At 36.2% G+C, this 15652-nt stretch overlaps 1 protein-coding gene across 3 annotated transcripts in view; it reads right to left on the reverse strand.

The window, feature by feature from the left end:
* The window catches only part of LOC136034093 (vacuolar protein sorting-associated protein 18 homolog), a 120198-nt gene extending 105116 nt beyond the window's left edge, over positions 1-15082 (reverse strand). Inside the window, exons 1-3 of one of the 3 annotated variants that reach the window (XM_065715220.1) lie at positions 14995-15082; positions 10861-11059; positions 4098-4502 (exon numbers count right to left, since the gene is read on the reverse strand). In XM_065715220.1, the coding sequence (XP_065571292.1) occupies positions 4098-4433 (336 nt within the window). In that variant the 5' untranslated portion in view covers positions 4434-4502; positions 10861-11059; positions 14995-15082. The remainder of the gene's footprint in view (positions 1-4097; positions 4503-10860; positions 11060-14994) is intronic. The other 2 variants (XM_065715219.1, XM_065715221.1) reach the window with 2 other exon arrangements.
* Between the last annotated feature and the right edge of the window lie 570 nt (positions 15083-15652).

Below are 15652 nucleotides of genomic sequence, written 5' to 3' on the forward strand. Positions count from 1 at the left end.
TCTCATATCAATAGCAACAGCTTCATCTGATATTGATTCCAAGATGTCCATTGGATTACTTTTTAGATTTTTTGGAACATGTTTCTAAGACAGTTAAATCGTCAACGAATTTTCACCTATCCAGTAAATCGACACCAAGACTGTTTATCAGGGTAAAAAAAAATTAAATTGCGCCTAAGAGGGTTCCTGGGGCAAACCATTATAAATTGAAAGGGAATCAGAATGTACATTCAGGTATTTGACGACTTGCGTTCTATTAGCAAGGAACGACGAAATTATTCTTTTTAAATAGTGGTCAACTAGAAAGTCGTTGGTTAGTATTTTACTAATGTATTATGGTTAATTAAATCAAAAGCTTTTTGTAAGTCAACTGTGATAGCATTGAGCCAGGTATTACGTTTTTCAAGATTGTTACATATAGTGTCCAAAAGGTGAACAGAATAGTGTGAGGTGAACAAGGTAGAAGTAGAGCACAAATTTCTGAATTGCCTTTGGTCAACATTTGGGATTATTTTTACTTTCAACCAATCAGCTAAAAAGCTCTCATATAACTAGGAAAAAACTGGAGTAAGAGTAATGGGCCGGATACCAGCAAAATCTTGTTTGCTAACCTTCTTTTTTACGGGAGCAATAAAACCTAGTTTCCAACAATCAGGGAATTTACCAGTGGAGGTTATTTCGTTAAAAAGTACGGACAAAGGTTCCGAAAGAATGTCTGCAAAGACTTTAATTAGTGCAATTGGGATGTCTAGTGGACAGGTGCTGCACTTTTTAATGTTTTTAATTTTTTGCCTCAATATCTGAGGGCAAAATAATAGGGAAATTGGGTGAGTGTAGATCATAAGCAGCATTAACAGAGAGGCGAGGGAGGCTTTGAAATATGGAGGAAAGAAACTTATTCAGATCATTGGCTGTAACTAGGGGCTCTTCTTGTAAATGGAAATCTATATTATTATGTGTTTTCCCACAAATCATTTTATACTTCTGTACCACTGTTTTTGGCTTAGTAGAAAACAAATCCTTGAATTTACATTTGTAATACGCAGAAGCAGATTTACACAATTTTTTTTATATGTTTATGCAGTGAGTTAGCTTCATATATTTTACCATTCTGAAAAAGATTAATTTTAAGCCTAATTTGCTTTTTTAACTGATTAGTAATATAAGATTTGTCATTAGAACATGATTTTACTTTTTTCTCAGGGAAGGATTCTAAGTATTTGGTTTTAATCAGATTTTGGAAGTAACACAGTTTAACATTAATGTCATTATTCCCCTTAAGACCTGGTCAGCTTTCATTAGTAATCCAAGATCCAAACTCGAAAAGGCCTTCATTGGAAATTGGACGATAAGAAAATTGGGTAACAGAAAATGAATGATTAAAGCTTGAAAGAGGCTTCACTAATAAACAAAAATACATGGCAATGAATTTATTAATGGCTGTTAAATATAACATTGGATTTGTGCAATGAAACTGTCTAGGCTGAATGCAAATCAGCCCAGCCATCAAGTTTTCTTTTTTTTTTATATATAATTTGCTTCATAACAGTCCTGAGAGCAGAAAGAAAAGGAGAGAGCTAGTGAGCTATTCACAAATATAAAGCACCAGCCTTAACCATACCTGTATTTCCCTGGCAACTTTAATCAGACAAATAACCAATAGGTATCAAGTCTTCTTAATTTACTACAAGTAGTCTCCATGGTTTGCCCAGAGTGGCACTACTCTGGACCTTAGTTTCACAAACGTTACCAAGCAACTTTTATTGCCACTAATATTTAGGCCCACTTAAAAAATTTTATCACTGTCCCATGTTTTGGCAGGCAAGAAAGAATCTAGCCAGATCTAAGAGAAAAAAATTGATTATTAATCCATTGCTGATTTAGGTTAATGGATAGGAACATACTGCTTTGTTGAACCCCCACATCTGAATGACAGAGCTTCTCAGTTTAACTCTCTCCTATTAGACATGTTACATATTTTTTTCCTGCCAAAATCGAAATGGTGAGTAGATCTGACAATCCATGGGTCAATTATGACCAAAAAATGTTATTAAGACAAGGAGGAGCAAAGATAAGAAACCAAACTGTGCATGTTCCGCTAAGGAATTAGATTTAAGACAAGGTTAAATCACATCAAGAAAGTGAAAGTCACGTGTGGCAATCTACAGTGCAACAAATGACCAGTGGGAATGTCAACAATGAATCACAAATCCTTTAACCAGGCAGATCTCACATAAGTGCTTCAGAAGAGAACGTACTCTTTGCTGGTGAATATACTACTTACTCCTTAAAAACTGAAGCTGCATTGTATTAATTCCTAGTTAACTGTGAAATAAAACATTTTACAGTCTTCAAAGAATTACAAAACTACACTTCTCCCACAGGCAAACCTATTTGTGAGTATGTCTTGATTTTAGCCAAGCCTTTGATAGTGAATCAGTGTATCTGTGAACTGACATTTCTGGTGCATAGAAGCGAGTCGGTGTTTGTGTGATTTCTAAAGTTAAGCGACCTGAAATTTGTGATCTGTGATTGTGATCATAACTGATATCAATTACAAAGAAAATGTTAAAGCCATTTGCTAAAGTTATAACAAGTCTTTTGCTTAGGTTATACCCTATAGCCAAAACTTTTGTTTACCAAAAACTTTTTGCAACTATTGAAAGGCTTTTGATTTGTCATGTCTTCTTGCAGCTCAGAATCTTATGGTAATAGATGCTTGTAAGCACATTCGTCGACTGTTAGTCCGTTTTTTTAACCTAAGCATCTTACCAATAGTCAAAGTGATGGTAAGATAGAGTAGTGATGGTGAGTCAAAGTGAATGAAAATCATTTGTGATGAACCACAAGGAACTAAGCTGACTGTTCTGCTTTTTCTTGCTGTTATCCGTTATATCCAAATAGTTTGATGATTTATAAGCACTTCTTCCTTATCTTGTAGATGCTTCAAAGGCTGTGATTCAGACTGAGTTGAATTTTTTTAATGATTTCAAAATGCCTGTGCACAGCACAGAGCCTTCATGATAATGGAAACAAATCAAAAATTTTGATATTCAACTTGCATAAATGTGATTTTCCTGTACTTCACTGCAACCATCTTAACGATAACTTTAAGTAATATTTGTTGGTTCACTATTCATGTCCAAGAGCTGGTGAAGAAGGGAAATTGTGGTTCACAAATTTTGGTAGCAACACATTTCTTAAGTTTTTCTGATTTATCAATTAAAAACCACCCGACTTACATATTTTAAACTATCCATGAATATACCTGTCATAAATGGGCCTGCAAGTTCAGAATGGGTTGGTGCGCTGGATTCGGGATCCCTTGTCTGAGAGGACGCGGGTTCGAATCCCAGTGTGCCCAATTCTTCAGTTTGGGACGGGGGTCAGTGGCGTGACTCTGTAAGCTTAGCCAGAGTCGACCCAGCTCTAAATGGGTACCTGGAGAAATCTGGGGAAGGTAAACAGGAAGGATGTGCGAAAGTACAGGATGGCTGGCCCCCAACCCCCCATTGCACTTCCTGGCTGAAGGGCCAAGAAACGGAGATCAGCACCGCCGGTACGGACTGTAAAGTCTAATGCCGTATCCTTTACCTTTTTTTTCACCTGCAAGTTCACAGTGTTGAGTAGTAGTTTTGATGGGGATCCAGAAATGAGCTCTAAAGTTTATTCTTGCTTAAAAATACGTTGACTGCAATTCAGCTCTGAAATCACTCAATACACCACACTAAGTCTACATGAATGTCACTTTTAGTCAATGATCTGTTTTGCCTACTTCTTGTCTCGAAGTTCGTAACATCTCATTTAGCTGCCACTTTCTGCCAGCCAATAAAAACACTTGTGCAAGAAATAAGCAAAAGCCACTTACATGCCAAAAAATAGATTCAGCAAATTTTTGTACCTTTCTTCATTTTAATTTGTCAATAAACAAATTAAAATGAAATTTTCTAGTGTGAAATTGAAAAAACAGCATCTTTTAGACTTATCTACGACAGCTGTTTTTATTAAATGATTCTGATTCTGGAATTTGAGGATATGCAGTGTCAGTCTTCTGATTTTACTGAAGAGATTACAGAAAAATAGAACAATATACTTACTAGTCTAGGCTTGGAAAGCTTTTCATTTGGAACTCCATTTTTCATATACAAAAGTTCTGCTGGACTGTCAGCCGTGTCTCTTGGGGACAGTGAAACTAATATATGTTGACCAGTTGGATCAAGAAAAACTCTATGCACAATTGAAGAAGAGCTCACTGACTTGGTTAAATCATTCTCAGTGATGGTCTCCTCTCGCATTTGGTTTGGCTGGATCTTTAGTAGAGTTTTGTTTTGTAATCCAATAGCAAGATGCTTTGCACCAACAGATACATCAACTAGTTGGCTCTTTGGAACAAACTGGATTTTCCTATATGTGAAAAATGGTTTTTCTTCCATATTTATTGGGCACAAATTATCTTCAATTGTTTATACCGCCATGTGGATCTTCAGAACAATGGCTTGTTTCTAGAGAAAAAAAACAAAACATAAATACTTATATTACAGCTGTTAAATTCCAACAGAGAAGTATCTCTTGAACTACATGGAAAAACACAGGAGATGTGAATTATTCCTTCCTTCTAATTTTGACAAAACTACTCTCATTGGAAATTTAACCAGAAAATATAATTTATGAGGTGTCAAACCATAGTTATGGGTAATACTACTAATTAATACATATGATAAAATACCGAAATTAGAATAGCGAAGATTGATCCGAAAACACTGCAAATTTCACCTATCACAAAAATTCTTCATGTGTGCTGAGCTGTTTCAGGTTCACTGTTTTAGATTCTGACAAGTTACAGCAGGCTAAGCTACTTATTAATCATGATACTGAAACAGAAACTTGATTGACCAATTTGCAGTATTCTGTCTGCTACAAGGTACTAGATTGCCCTACAATTCTTGTGAAGTCAACAAGACCTCAGACAGCCAGTAGCAAATACAATACCTCTCCTCAGTGAAGGTCACCTCCAACTTATAGTAAATAAGTTGTCAAATTTACCATAAGTGGTCAATATATAATTTTGGTTATATGTTTGCACATAGAGGGCAGGGGGGGGACAAAAGATAACTTATCACCCTTTCTATAGTTTTTAGACTATGATGTAAAGTTAAAAAAAGTTGGAACTAATTAAAATTACCTTTTCAATGAACACTTAAACAACTCTCTATAATGTTTCAGTGCCCTGTTAGTAACAAAGAAAAAAGCAACAGATTGAAAAAAGAGGACACATCAGTGCTACACATGCAAAAATGTCATTTTCTCTGTTGTTCAATGTGGGGGCTGTAAATTTCCTGTTGAGGATTTTTAACAATGGTGATTCTAATGGTGTACTTTCTGTTTTGATGTGATTTTTTTTAGGGTTTTCAGGATCTTTTAAAAAATTTCCCAAAATGTGTCTGAAAAATTACATTTTATAAATCAGAGTAGCTGATAGAAATAACAATTATCACTCATGAACCAGCTCGAAATGGCAATTTCTTTTCAGTGAAAAGTTTTTTTTAGAAACACACTGTTAAACTTCCAAAAGCCTCAGTACTTATGATCTGGTTATTCTCAAGAATCCAGTCCTTTTTATTAGGAACGTAATTTCAACATCTGTTGGTAACAGTGACCATGTTGTAATTACTTCAGTGCTATGTTTGTCTACTAACCAACCTATTAAGTTGAACATCCCTTTTAACTCTGTAAGTTTCAACATAATGCCCTTGCCTCTTCCTGATATATAGCAGACATGCCATTTTGACAACCAGAATACACACAGTTTCTTTTGATTTTGTCCAAGATCCCATCTCATTTCCTAAAGTACTAAACTTATTAACCTTTGCTGTTCTTGAGATACTGCAGCTATGCCCATTAACAACTGGCATGCACATAGTATGCTTAAGTTCAACATTACCCTCAACATTTTGTGAATGTTTCAATTGATATCCTTGCATAAATGTTCTTGAAATAGTTAAGATATGCTGTTTTGACAACCTGGATACATATAGTGTCTTTTGATTTTGTATCCACCTTAGCATTCTGCAACTATTTCAACTTAATACCCATAACTGTTCCCAAAATGAATAAAGATATGCTCAGATATGCCATTTTGACAACTTGGATGGCCTTGGTGTGTTTTGATTTGGTGCACAATCCCACTCAATATTCAATAAAGTTTACAATTTAATAACCTTAGCCATTAGTGGAATATTGCAGATAAACCCTTTTGACAGCCTGGATGCACTATGCAATTTTGACGAGCAGAAACCATTTTAAGTAGTTTGATTTAGTTTAACAGTTTTAATTGTATTAACAAAAGTAGAAGAAGTTACATTTAGTCACATTTGCAACGGTAGTAAGAGTACTAACAATAGTAGTCACAGTTGCAAGCAGTAGCAGTCATGAATTGCTGCATTTGTGTTGTAATTGCAGTTGCATCCATAAGTTGTTGCAATTGTAAGTAGTCTTAGTTGTAAATATTTTCAGGCTTAAGTAGTTGTAGTCAAAGTTGTAACAGTTTTGAATAGTTGTAGTAGCAAGCAGTTGTTTTTGCAAATTGTCACAGTCACAATCAAAAGTAGACCAGCACTTCCACTTTTAGGGAGATTACCCCATTTTAGGGAGAAATCACTTCTTTTAGGGACACTTAATTTAAATATAGGGACAAAGGGAAATCTGGAGTTAAGTAAGGATTTTCAGTGAAAGTTTGATTTTTTCAAACAAAAAGTTGAAAAATTCATCATTGTAATATTTCTTAGTGAGAAAGATCTAAAACTTCATGTTGAAGTATTGGACATGGTTAAGTGTAGTAATGGATCAGCTGAGCATCTGACTAACTGCATCAAACAAGTCATTGAAACGAAACTCGATTCCCTGGCAAAATATTGTTGAATTTTATGCAGATACTACTAAAGTCATGCTTGGAGCTAATAGATGTGCTTCAACGCTAATGAAAGCCATGGTGCCTCATATCTTGAATCTGAAATACTCGTGCCATCTTATTCACTTATGTTCATCCTATGCATGCTTGTCACTTCCAAGACACTAGAAGACTTGGAACGAAATATATATGCCCACTTTTCCAGGAGTGCTTCCAGGTGAGATAAGTATGCAGAATTTAACAAGTTCCTTGAATGCAAAGCACTCCCAATTCTTGCACCAGGACAGACCCCCAGACCCCTTGGTTGTCCCTTCAGGTTTGCACAAAGAGGCTTATTGAGCACCGGGTTGCTCTTACTCATTATTTCATAAAAACCACGTTTGACGACCCAACTATAACCAATGACCTTAACTAGTCAGCATTACAAAGCAAGTTGACAAAGTTGAATTTATGGACAACTCTCTTGGCCTCTCTAATGACTTCAACACAGTTTTCCAATCTGAGCTTCTACTTCTTCATTCCCTAAAGGTAAGTGTCAGCAAACTTGTGAATAATGTTGCGTCTAACCTTCATGGAACTAGACTATATTCGCAGTCTTGGTTTCTTTACCGAACTGAATCCTTACCTTTCGAGTGAGTACCTGCCTTTAAACCAGACATATGTGGGAATAGCTGTAACCGATTCAATGTAAGAACTCGTAGATGATCAAGAGCCAAGTATTAAAATTGATCTCTTTTACCAGTCTTGTCGAAACTATTATATAGTCCTAATCAAGCATATTCAAGACCATTTCAAGTTTGAAGACGAAATTTTAGACATTTTGGGATTGATTGAACCAAGGAATGCAAGAAATTTGAAGCTAAAATCTCTAAGGCCACTATTTGCGAGATTTCTTGTTGTAACAGAAAAGTGTTGCGTCCAAAAAACGGACGAAGAATGGAGATCTCAGGCAATGACCGATGTCACTCAGCTTCATTTGGGAGATGCTCAAGTTGAAGACCTGTCAGTTGAGCAGTACTGGATGAAGATACTTAGTCTGAAGACTCGCAGTGGTAAAATCAAGTACCCAGAATTGTGGAAGTGCATATCACTGATATTTTCGTTACCCTTTAGTAATGTACCTGCTGAGCGTTCGTTTAGTCACCTGAAATTAATCAAAACAGACATCCGAAATATTTTCGGGAACGTCACACTAGTCTCACTTATTCGAGTCAACTACTGGTTGGAAAACGAAGATAAAACTCCATCAACTGTCAGCATACCGAAAGCTGTTGTTGGCTTCAAGACTAAAGCAAACGCTACGTGCGATGAAGTGCTGGAGATGACACTTACTTGAACCTTTTTTATTGGTTCTCGATAGTGTAAAAGATTTTATGTATATCATTATCTGAAGTAAAAAATAATACTTTGATTCTACGTTACGTTTTAAGATTGTATGGAAATCTAAGGCAAAATATCTTTTTTCTAGGGAGAAAAATAGGGAGAAATCAGATCTAAAGACAAGGAATTTTAGAGAAAATCGATATAAAAATAGGGAAAATTGAAACCGAAAAGTGGAAGCCCTGAAGTAGACTCAGTCACAGTCACAAGTAGTAACATTTGCTAGTATTTGTAGTCAATGAAAGAATAGTCAACTCGGCAGTTATCCAGCATCTTGAAGCAAATAACCTCTTGCACAACACACAGCATGTTTTTTTTTCTGGAAGATTTATTAATACCAGTGTCTTTGAACCATATGACCAATTTACTAAGTTACTTGATACCAAGGTGATGGTGTTATGGTTCTGCTTGACTTTTCTAGAGATGCTGACAAAGTTTGTTGTGAAGCAACTTGCAATCAAGCTTGAAGAGAAATCCCTGCTCTGGATATTTGATTATCTTCAGCAATGATCTTGGTGTGTTCGACTATTTGATAGCTCTGGTAACCATATTCATCCTTCTTTTAAGCAGAGTTTCCCAGGGAAGTGTATTAGGTCCTACAATACTCAGTATCTTTATCAATAATGTTCCTTCTACTACAGCAGCAAATCAACACTCTATGCTGATGACCTGAAGCTTCTTGGACCAGCTTTGTCATGTGAAGATAATATTGCCAAGTGCCATGTGATTGACTTCAGCAAAAAGAATCCTTGTTGCTATTATTTTCTCTCAGGCAACAAAATATTCTCTGTAAATGAGAAACTGATAGAGATGACACCAACGCTTGTATACAAGCGAAATAGAGGTGATGCCATTCTAACCTAAAAATTAAAGAAGACCAATAAACTCCCAGCATTATTTCCTATTTTTGATCCTAATTCAGGAACCAAAGGTCATCAGCTGTAACTTATTAAGCAGTCTACCTTAACAAGAGTCAGCCTTTGATTCTTTTCTTCATGAATTACAAGCAACTGGAATAAAATCTGTGAAGACACAATTATTCCTGAATATGTGAGCAATTCATACAAAGGCTGGATGCTTAGTGGTCCTCAAGGAACACAGACTTGACTGAGAAGCTACTGATTATCAAACCGTACCTGATCACTAAATAACAGTGAAAACAGTTTCAATCATCAATTGTAGAGCTTCACAACTAAAATTCTTAGATTGCTAACAATGCCAGCAAAAAGACCCAAAGAAAGGGAGCAGACAAGTGTGCTGCTTGCAATCATAATTTGGATGAGGAATCAGCGGCAATGAACTGTGATGTTTGTAAAAAGTGGCTGTCTACTGATTGCCTATATATAAGCAAACCAGAGTAAAATCTTCTCAATAAAATGACCAAGCGTTTGGGGTGTGAATGGAGGTACCCATTCTGCAAAGGTAGGACCAGATGTGGTATTAGTGAAATGCAAATTCAGAACATTATCAGTAAGACACTAGAACCACTTCAGTGCACTATTGCTGCTGTGCAAAACTTAGACACTGAGATTAAGGAGGCTGTGAAAATTTTTTTTGTGAATTTAAAGCTGAGTTTAAGAAAGATATTGACAATAAATTCATAGATATTGAAGCATGTGTTGCATCAACACATGGTGTTGATGATTGGAACCTGGTGTCCAATCTGATCCTAATGTGCTTTGTTAGTTGAATCTGAAGTAGACGCTTTAAGAAAAGTCTTAAAGATGAATTAGATAGCCAAGTAAAGAGACTAATCATTGAGGACAGAGATAGTCAAACGAGAAAGTTTAAGGTTGTGGTGATTGGTGTTGCTCTGAAGCCAAATGATGAACAGTTTATATGTGAGTTCCTGCAGCATGAATACAGTCTCCCAAATGTTAGTATTTCCAATGTGTGCTGATTGATAGGCTCTAACAAACCTCCTGGGGTTGGCACAAATACCCAGAACCACTCTCCTATTAAATTCTCTGCTGTTGACTTCAGAACCAAAAAATTATTATGCAGAAATCTTACAACAAAAAGGGAGCTGGACAAATACAGTTTTGTAATGATGTTTCCAAGCCAGATCATATCAGAAGAGCACAGCTGTATATTGAACTTCATTCCAGACAAGCAAATGGTGAACATGATCTAGTGATTCAGGGAAATATGATTGTTTCAAAAACTGTCTGCAGCCTGCAGTATCAGCTGAAATGCTAATAAACTAGTTGCTTCCCAATTGTCTGTATATAGCCTGTGTTCTAGTGTAATTTTTTGGATATTAGTACCAATGTGTATAATAGACAGTCAGAAGAAACTTATTATGGTGCTAGACCACACACTTCTAATTCTGATGACCCTGTGAGCATTCCACTCAATGCTATAAATGACAGTGATTGATTGTCTAGTGCTAGTACTCATAGCACACATGAAAAAAAAATAGTGTGTTGCAAATCGCTTTTAGTAATGTTGACTGTTTAACCACAAAATTGCAGGAAATTAAATGTAAAGCATCAACCAGCAGGGTGGAAGTTTATGCTTTTTGCGAAATTAAGCCTAACACACACAGGTATTCACCAGAATAATCACTTTACCTTAATCACCTTAATCCATCTGAGAGCTTTAAGGTCTTCCAGACCTGTAGTGCTCTTGAGTTGATGACTGCCAGTCGAACCTCACTGCTTCTTCTCCCACTCTTTGTCAAGTTGGTTTTTGAAGGACTGGATGGAGGGAGCACTGACAGTTGGATCTTTCAGTTGATTCCAATGGTTTATAATGCTCAAATATATTTACCTAGAAACAAATTGTACTCCAGCCTAAGTAAACAGGACAGGAAAGGAATATCCATTTATGTAAGGAGCTCAATTAAGGTAGGAACATTTACATTAATTCTGATTATGAGCCATATGTAGAACAAGTGTGGAAACTGTTGACCTGCCTTGTAAGTCTTAAACAATTTGGTGCATATATAGAAGCACTAGTTCCCCCATCCTTGAAGATTCCCTCCTTGCTTTAACTAATTCAATAGCAGTGAATACCAAGATGTATGGGAGTGTGATTTTGGCTGGTGATTTTGACCTCCTATTAGTTCAATGGATAGATGGTTGTGGTAACTCCACAAGTGACTTTGTTATGCCTTTTCTTGAATGTCTAATCCTTGAATTCCTTGAATTGCTAGATCTTATTCTAGTTAGTGACCATGAGTCAGTCCTGAGTGTAGTACTTTTACTCCCACTTGATCAAGCAAACATATTACCACAAGTTGTAGGTTTAGACTATACCCAAAATCATTGTTATTCAGAAAACATGTGTATACTGATTATAGTCTAATCCAGACAGAACTAGCAGAATGTAATTGGTCCTTCATTGATGCAATGAGTGTAGATGATTAATGACATGCCACTAAGAGTTTATTGCTTGATGTTGTCAATAGACACCCATATGTGTCAAAGGAATTAAAAATGGCCAGGAACAAGAAAAAAGATTTGGTGGTTGCATTCACAGAATGTGGATAATGCATACCAATACCAAAAAAAAGCATGCAGCCAGGAGAGAAATATCTCTAGAAAGATTTCTGGACAGTATGAGGAGGCAATAGCTGTATTAGCTAAATCAAATACTACAAAATTATGGAATTATGCCACAGATAAAAAGCCTGGAAGACACACAGTTACCCAGCTGGCACATAATGGCTGTAAAATTGATGGTACCTAAGCAATAGCAAGTTCCTTTAGTGATTGATTTGCCTCTATATCTACACCAATTGACAATGCTCCACTACCAGATCCCCCAAATTTACAATCAATAGAGTTAAGCTTGAAACCCATCTGAACCCAAATAAATTAGTTGGACCAGATGGCATTTTCCCTTAACTTCTCAAAGAAGTTATCTTCTTCTCAGAGACAAGAGTCAATGTCTCTTCCTTTTACCCAGCTTTTCCAGAAGTCTCTAGATTAAAAGTGTATACGTTCAGAATGGAAGTTGGCACATAATACCCCAGTGCACAAAGGTGGTAATAGAGATGAGGCAGTTAATTACATACCAATCAGTATAGAATTTGCTGTGGGTAAAATACACAAAAGCATAGTCAACTCTTCAGTCATTCAACATCTGACTTGAAATAAGCTGTTGTCCCTATGCCAGCATGGTTTCTGTTCTGCTAGATCAGTTCAGACTAACCTTATTAATGCATAGGAATATGTCACTAAACTTATAGACAAGGATTTCCCAGTTGACATGATTTTGTGCAACTTTGCTAAGGCATTTGATAAGGTGTGCCACAGGTGAATACATATCAAGCTTGAAACTATTGGTATTAACACAAAAACTATTGACTGGGTGATGCTTTTTGTTAGTAACAGAAAACAAGCAGTTAAAGCATTTGGGGAAAATGGACAATCCTTTCTCTGTGATGTTGTGGAAGTGAAAAGTGGAGTAGGCCTACCTCAAGGCACAGTCCTCAGCCAAACTTTATTTAATATTTTTATTAATGATGCACCTTGTAACATCAACAATAAAATGAGAAATTTATGTAGATGATTCAAAGGTAATTGGTGAAGTTGAAAGTTCAGACAAAATAGAAAATATTCAAGAAGACTTGGACTCATTTACTTGCTGGACAGGGACTTGGAATCTAAAGTTCAATGTCCAGAAATGCAAGGTTGTCCACTTTGGTAATAAAAACTCAAGACAGCAATACTCAATGAGTCAATGGACAAAACAAGGCAAACTATTGTCAGTAGTCATGCTGAATATAATCTGGGTCTGTTAGTTGATGAACAGCTATAGCTCACCTTGTATACCCAGACTGTGGCAGCAAAGGCCAGTCAGACTCTCAATATATTTAAAAGAACTTTTAGTAGTTGTTCACCCTCAGCAGTTTCAAAGCTCTACAAAGATTTAATTCAGCCTAGGCTAGAGTTTGGCATGTGCAATGCCAACCTAATTAATAAATCTGACCAAGAAACTCTAGAATCAGTTCAGAGATGTAAAACTACATGCATCCAAGGTTTCTAAAACGTTTCCTACCCCTCCTGGCTTGAAAAGCTAAATTTACCCTCACTGACTCAGGCCTATCACAGAAAGAGAGAGGATATGATTATGGCATTTAAGCTGCTCAATCATAAAGAACTTATCCCAAGTTGTTCAATCAGATGTCTCTTCAAGGATAAGAGAATATGATCAAAGACTTTTTAAGAAGTAAGCCTACTCAAGATTATACAGCAAATTCTTTTCTAATCAGGTGGTGAATCTATGGAGCTAGTTAAACCAGGAAACAGTCTGTTCTACCAGTATTGAGTCATTCAAATCACAAATTGACAGGGAATGGTGCAATAAGCCCTGGTGATTATTTTGGGACTCACCTGATCAGTCAGCAAAAAATCTTTACTGAGTGACACAGGGGCAGATCCAGGATTTTCTTTTCAGCAGGGGGCATAAAACATTTTAATCCAATAAACTTGTGAACAAAGAAATGCCAGCAATTTAAAGAGAACCTCAACAATTATATGCTGTAGGAAGGTTGTGGAAATGGTCATAAATTTAACTTAAGATCTGCTTAGGGCTAAAGTTCTAGTAAATCTGTTAAAATTAAGATGACATAAAAATATTGACACAAAAACCAGTAAGTCATAGAAACCACCCCACCATAAAAAAAAGAAAAACTGTACATCCTCTATGAAAAACATGATATTATCCCCAAATCCACCACTACATTAGAGGGGCACCCCCCCCCATCTGGGTCCACCACTGGACTGGCAAATACAGGATCATTCTAGTCTATAGCTGGCAAGTGTAATTTAAGGTAATGGTCTTTTCTAGGCATGATTAAGGACCCAAATAGAATTTGGGTAAAATGCTAATTAATTGACTTCTTGCTATCTCAGAAAGGGTTTAGGTTAGGAAAATGAAACTTTGAGGGATGGGTCTACAGGCTAAAGTATGTCCCAGGAAGGTATTTTAAAGTACCCACCTCTACTCCTTCTCCCTCTAGAGGGCCCTGAAATTTGTCTACATGACAATTCTATACCTATTGAAATTTTGACAAAACAACATTTTACCTTAAGTTTCAGTTACTAGTTGCTTTTTCTCTGCCTTTAGTTCTGAAAATGCAATTCCTGTTATTTGAGTAGAATTTTGAGCCATATCAGCAAGAAGTCAATTAACTAGAATTTTACCAGAACTTGTTCCAGAATTGATTATTATATTTGAAAAAAAATACATAAACAAGGCTTCAACTTATATAGGGAATTCACTTTCTTATAAGCTAAATTAAACAAAACAAAATAGGCCTACTGTGTGTCCTTCTGAGGATGAGTAGCCTAGTTCTACACTAGCACAATTTATTGTTCATACTCTAAAAGACACAAGTTAGCCAATTGTTATGTCCCAGATTAAGCACTGTCCAACTTCTGGGGGTCTAACCCTAAGCTAAAGGTGGCATTTTATTTTATTAGCATATACCATCTAGAACAGCCAAAAAAGCTGTAATTATATCAGGACTTCAATATTAAGCCTAAGTTATTTCATTTGAATGTTTTTATTGCCTAAGCTAGGGCTATAGGCCTAGCCTATGTCAAGCTATCTAGCTCCATTATAGTGAATGGGCAGCAATTTCAATGGCAGAAACCATTATTTTGTTGGAAAATCAAAAACAGGCAGGACAACTTTTGGTTATTAGACTTCAGCACAGTATTTTTTTCGGACAAAGTCATACACAAGGGCATTACCAATTAGCTTATTCCAATTCCAGAATTTGTATTTTAGATTAAGATATGATTTGTGATTTCAAAAACTGGTAAAACAGCGTTGCTTATGCATGAAATAAGAAAACTGAAAAATCACCCCGAGCCACATGAATTGAGGCTTGTCTCATTAAGGAAGGTTCATTCCTTTTTCGTCATTTTTCTAACGATTTGTGGTAATGAGGTGTAAGTAAGGAGTGACTTAGGCCAATAGTAATCCATGGGGATGGTTATTACAAAACGACTATTTAATATTAGCTGTGTAAATAAACACTCAAGAGCCATAAATAGCCGAAGAGTTTGACCATAAATACAAAACGTTTAAATCGGAAGGGGGGGTGTCACTGAAAATGACTGTGAAAACCCGAAAAACATCACTGAGACATTACCAATTTTCTATTCTTCCAAGACAAAGAACAAATTGCTTTCAGCACACACTTAACTTGCAAAGCTTGATCAAGACAAAATCAACTTCTTAGTTGGTTTCACAAGTACATAGCATAAAAAGTTTAATTCCAAGCACCCAGCTAAGAGAGACTAGAATGCCAAACCAGATACTTAGCAGTTTCATCCAATGATATGCACTCTTTATAAATTTGAAAAAGTAATTTAGGTTTCTTTTCAGTCAATTACAAAAAGCTCA

This window comes from Artemia franciscana, chromosome 12, assembly GCF_032884065.1.
Source record: "Artemia franciscana chromosome 12, ASM3288406v1, whole genome shotgun sequence".
Lineage (NCBI taxonomy): Eukaryota > Metazoa > Arthropoda > Branchiopoda > Anostraca > Artemiidae > Artemia > Artemia franciscana.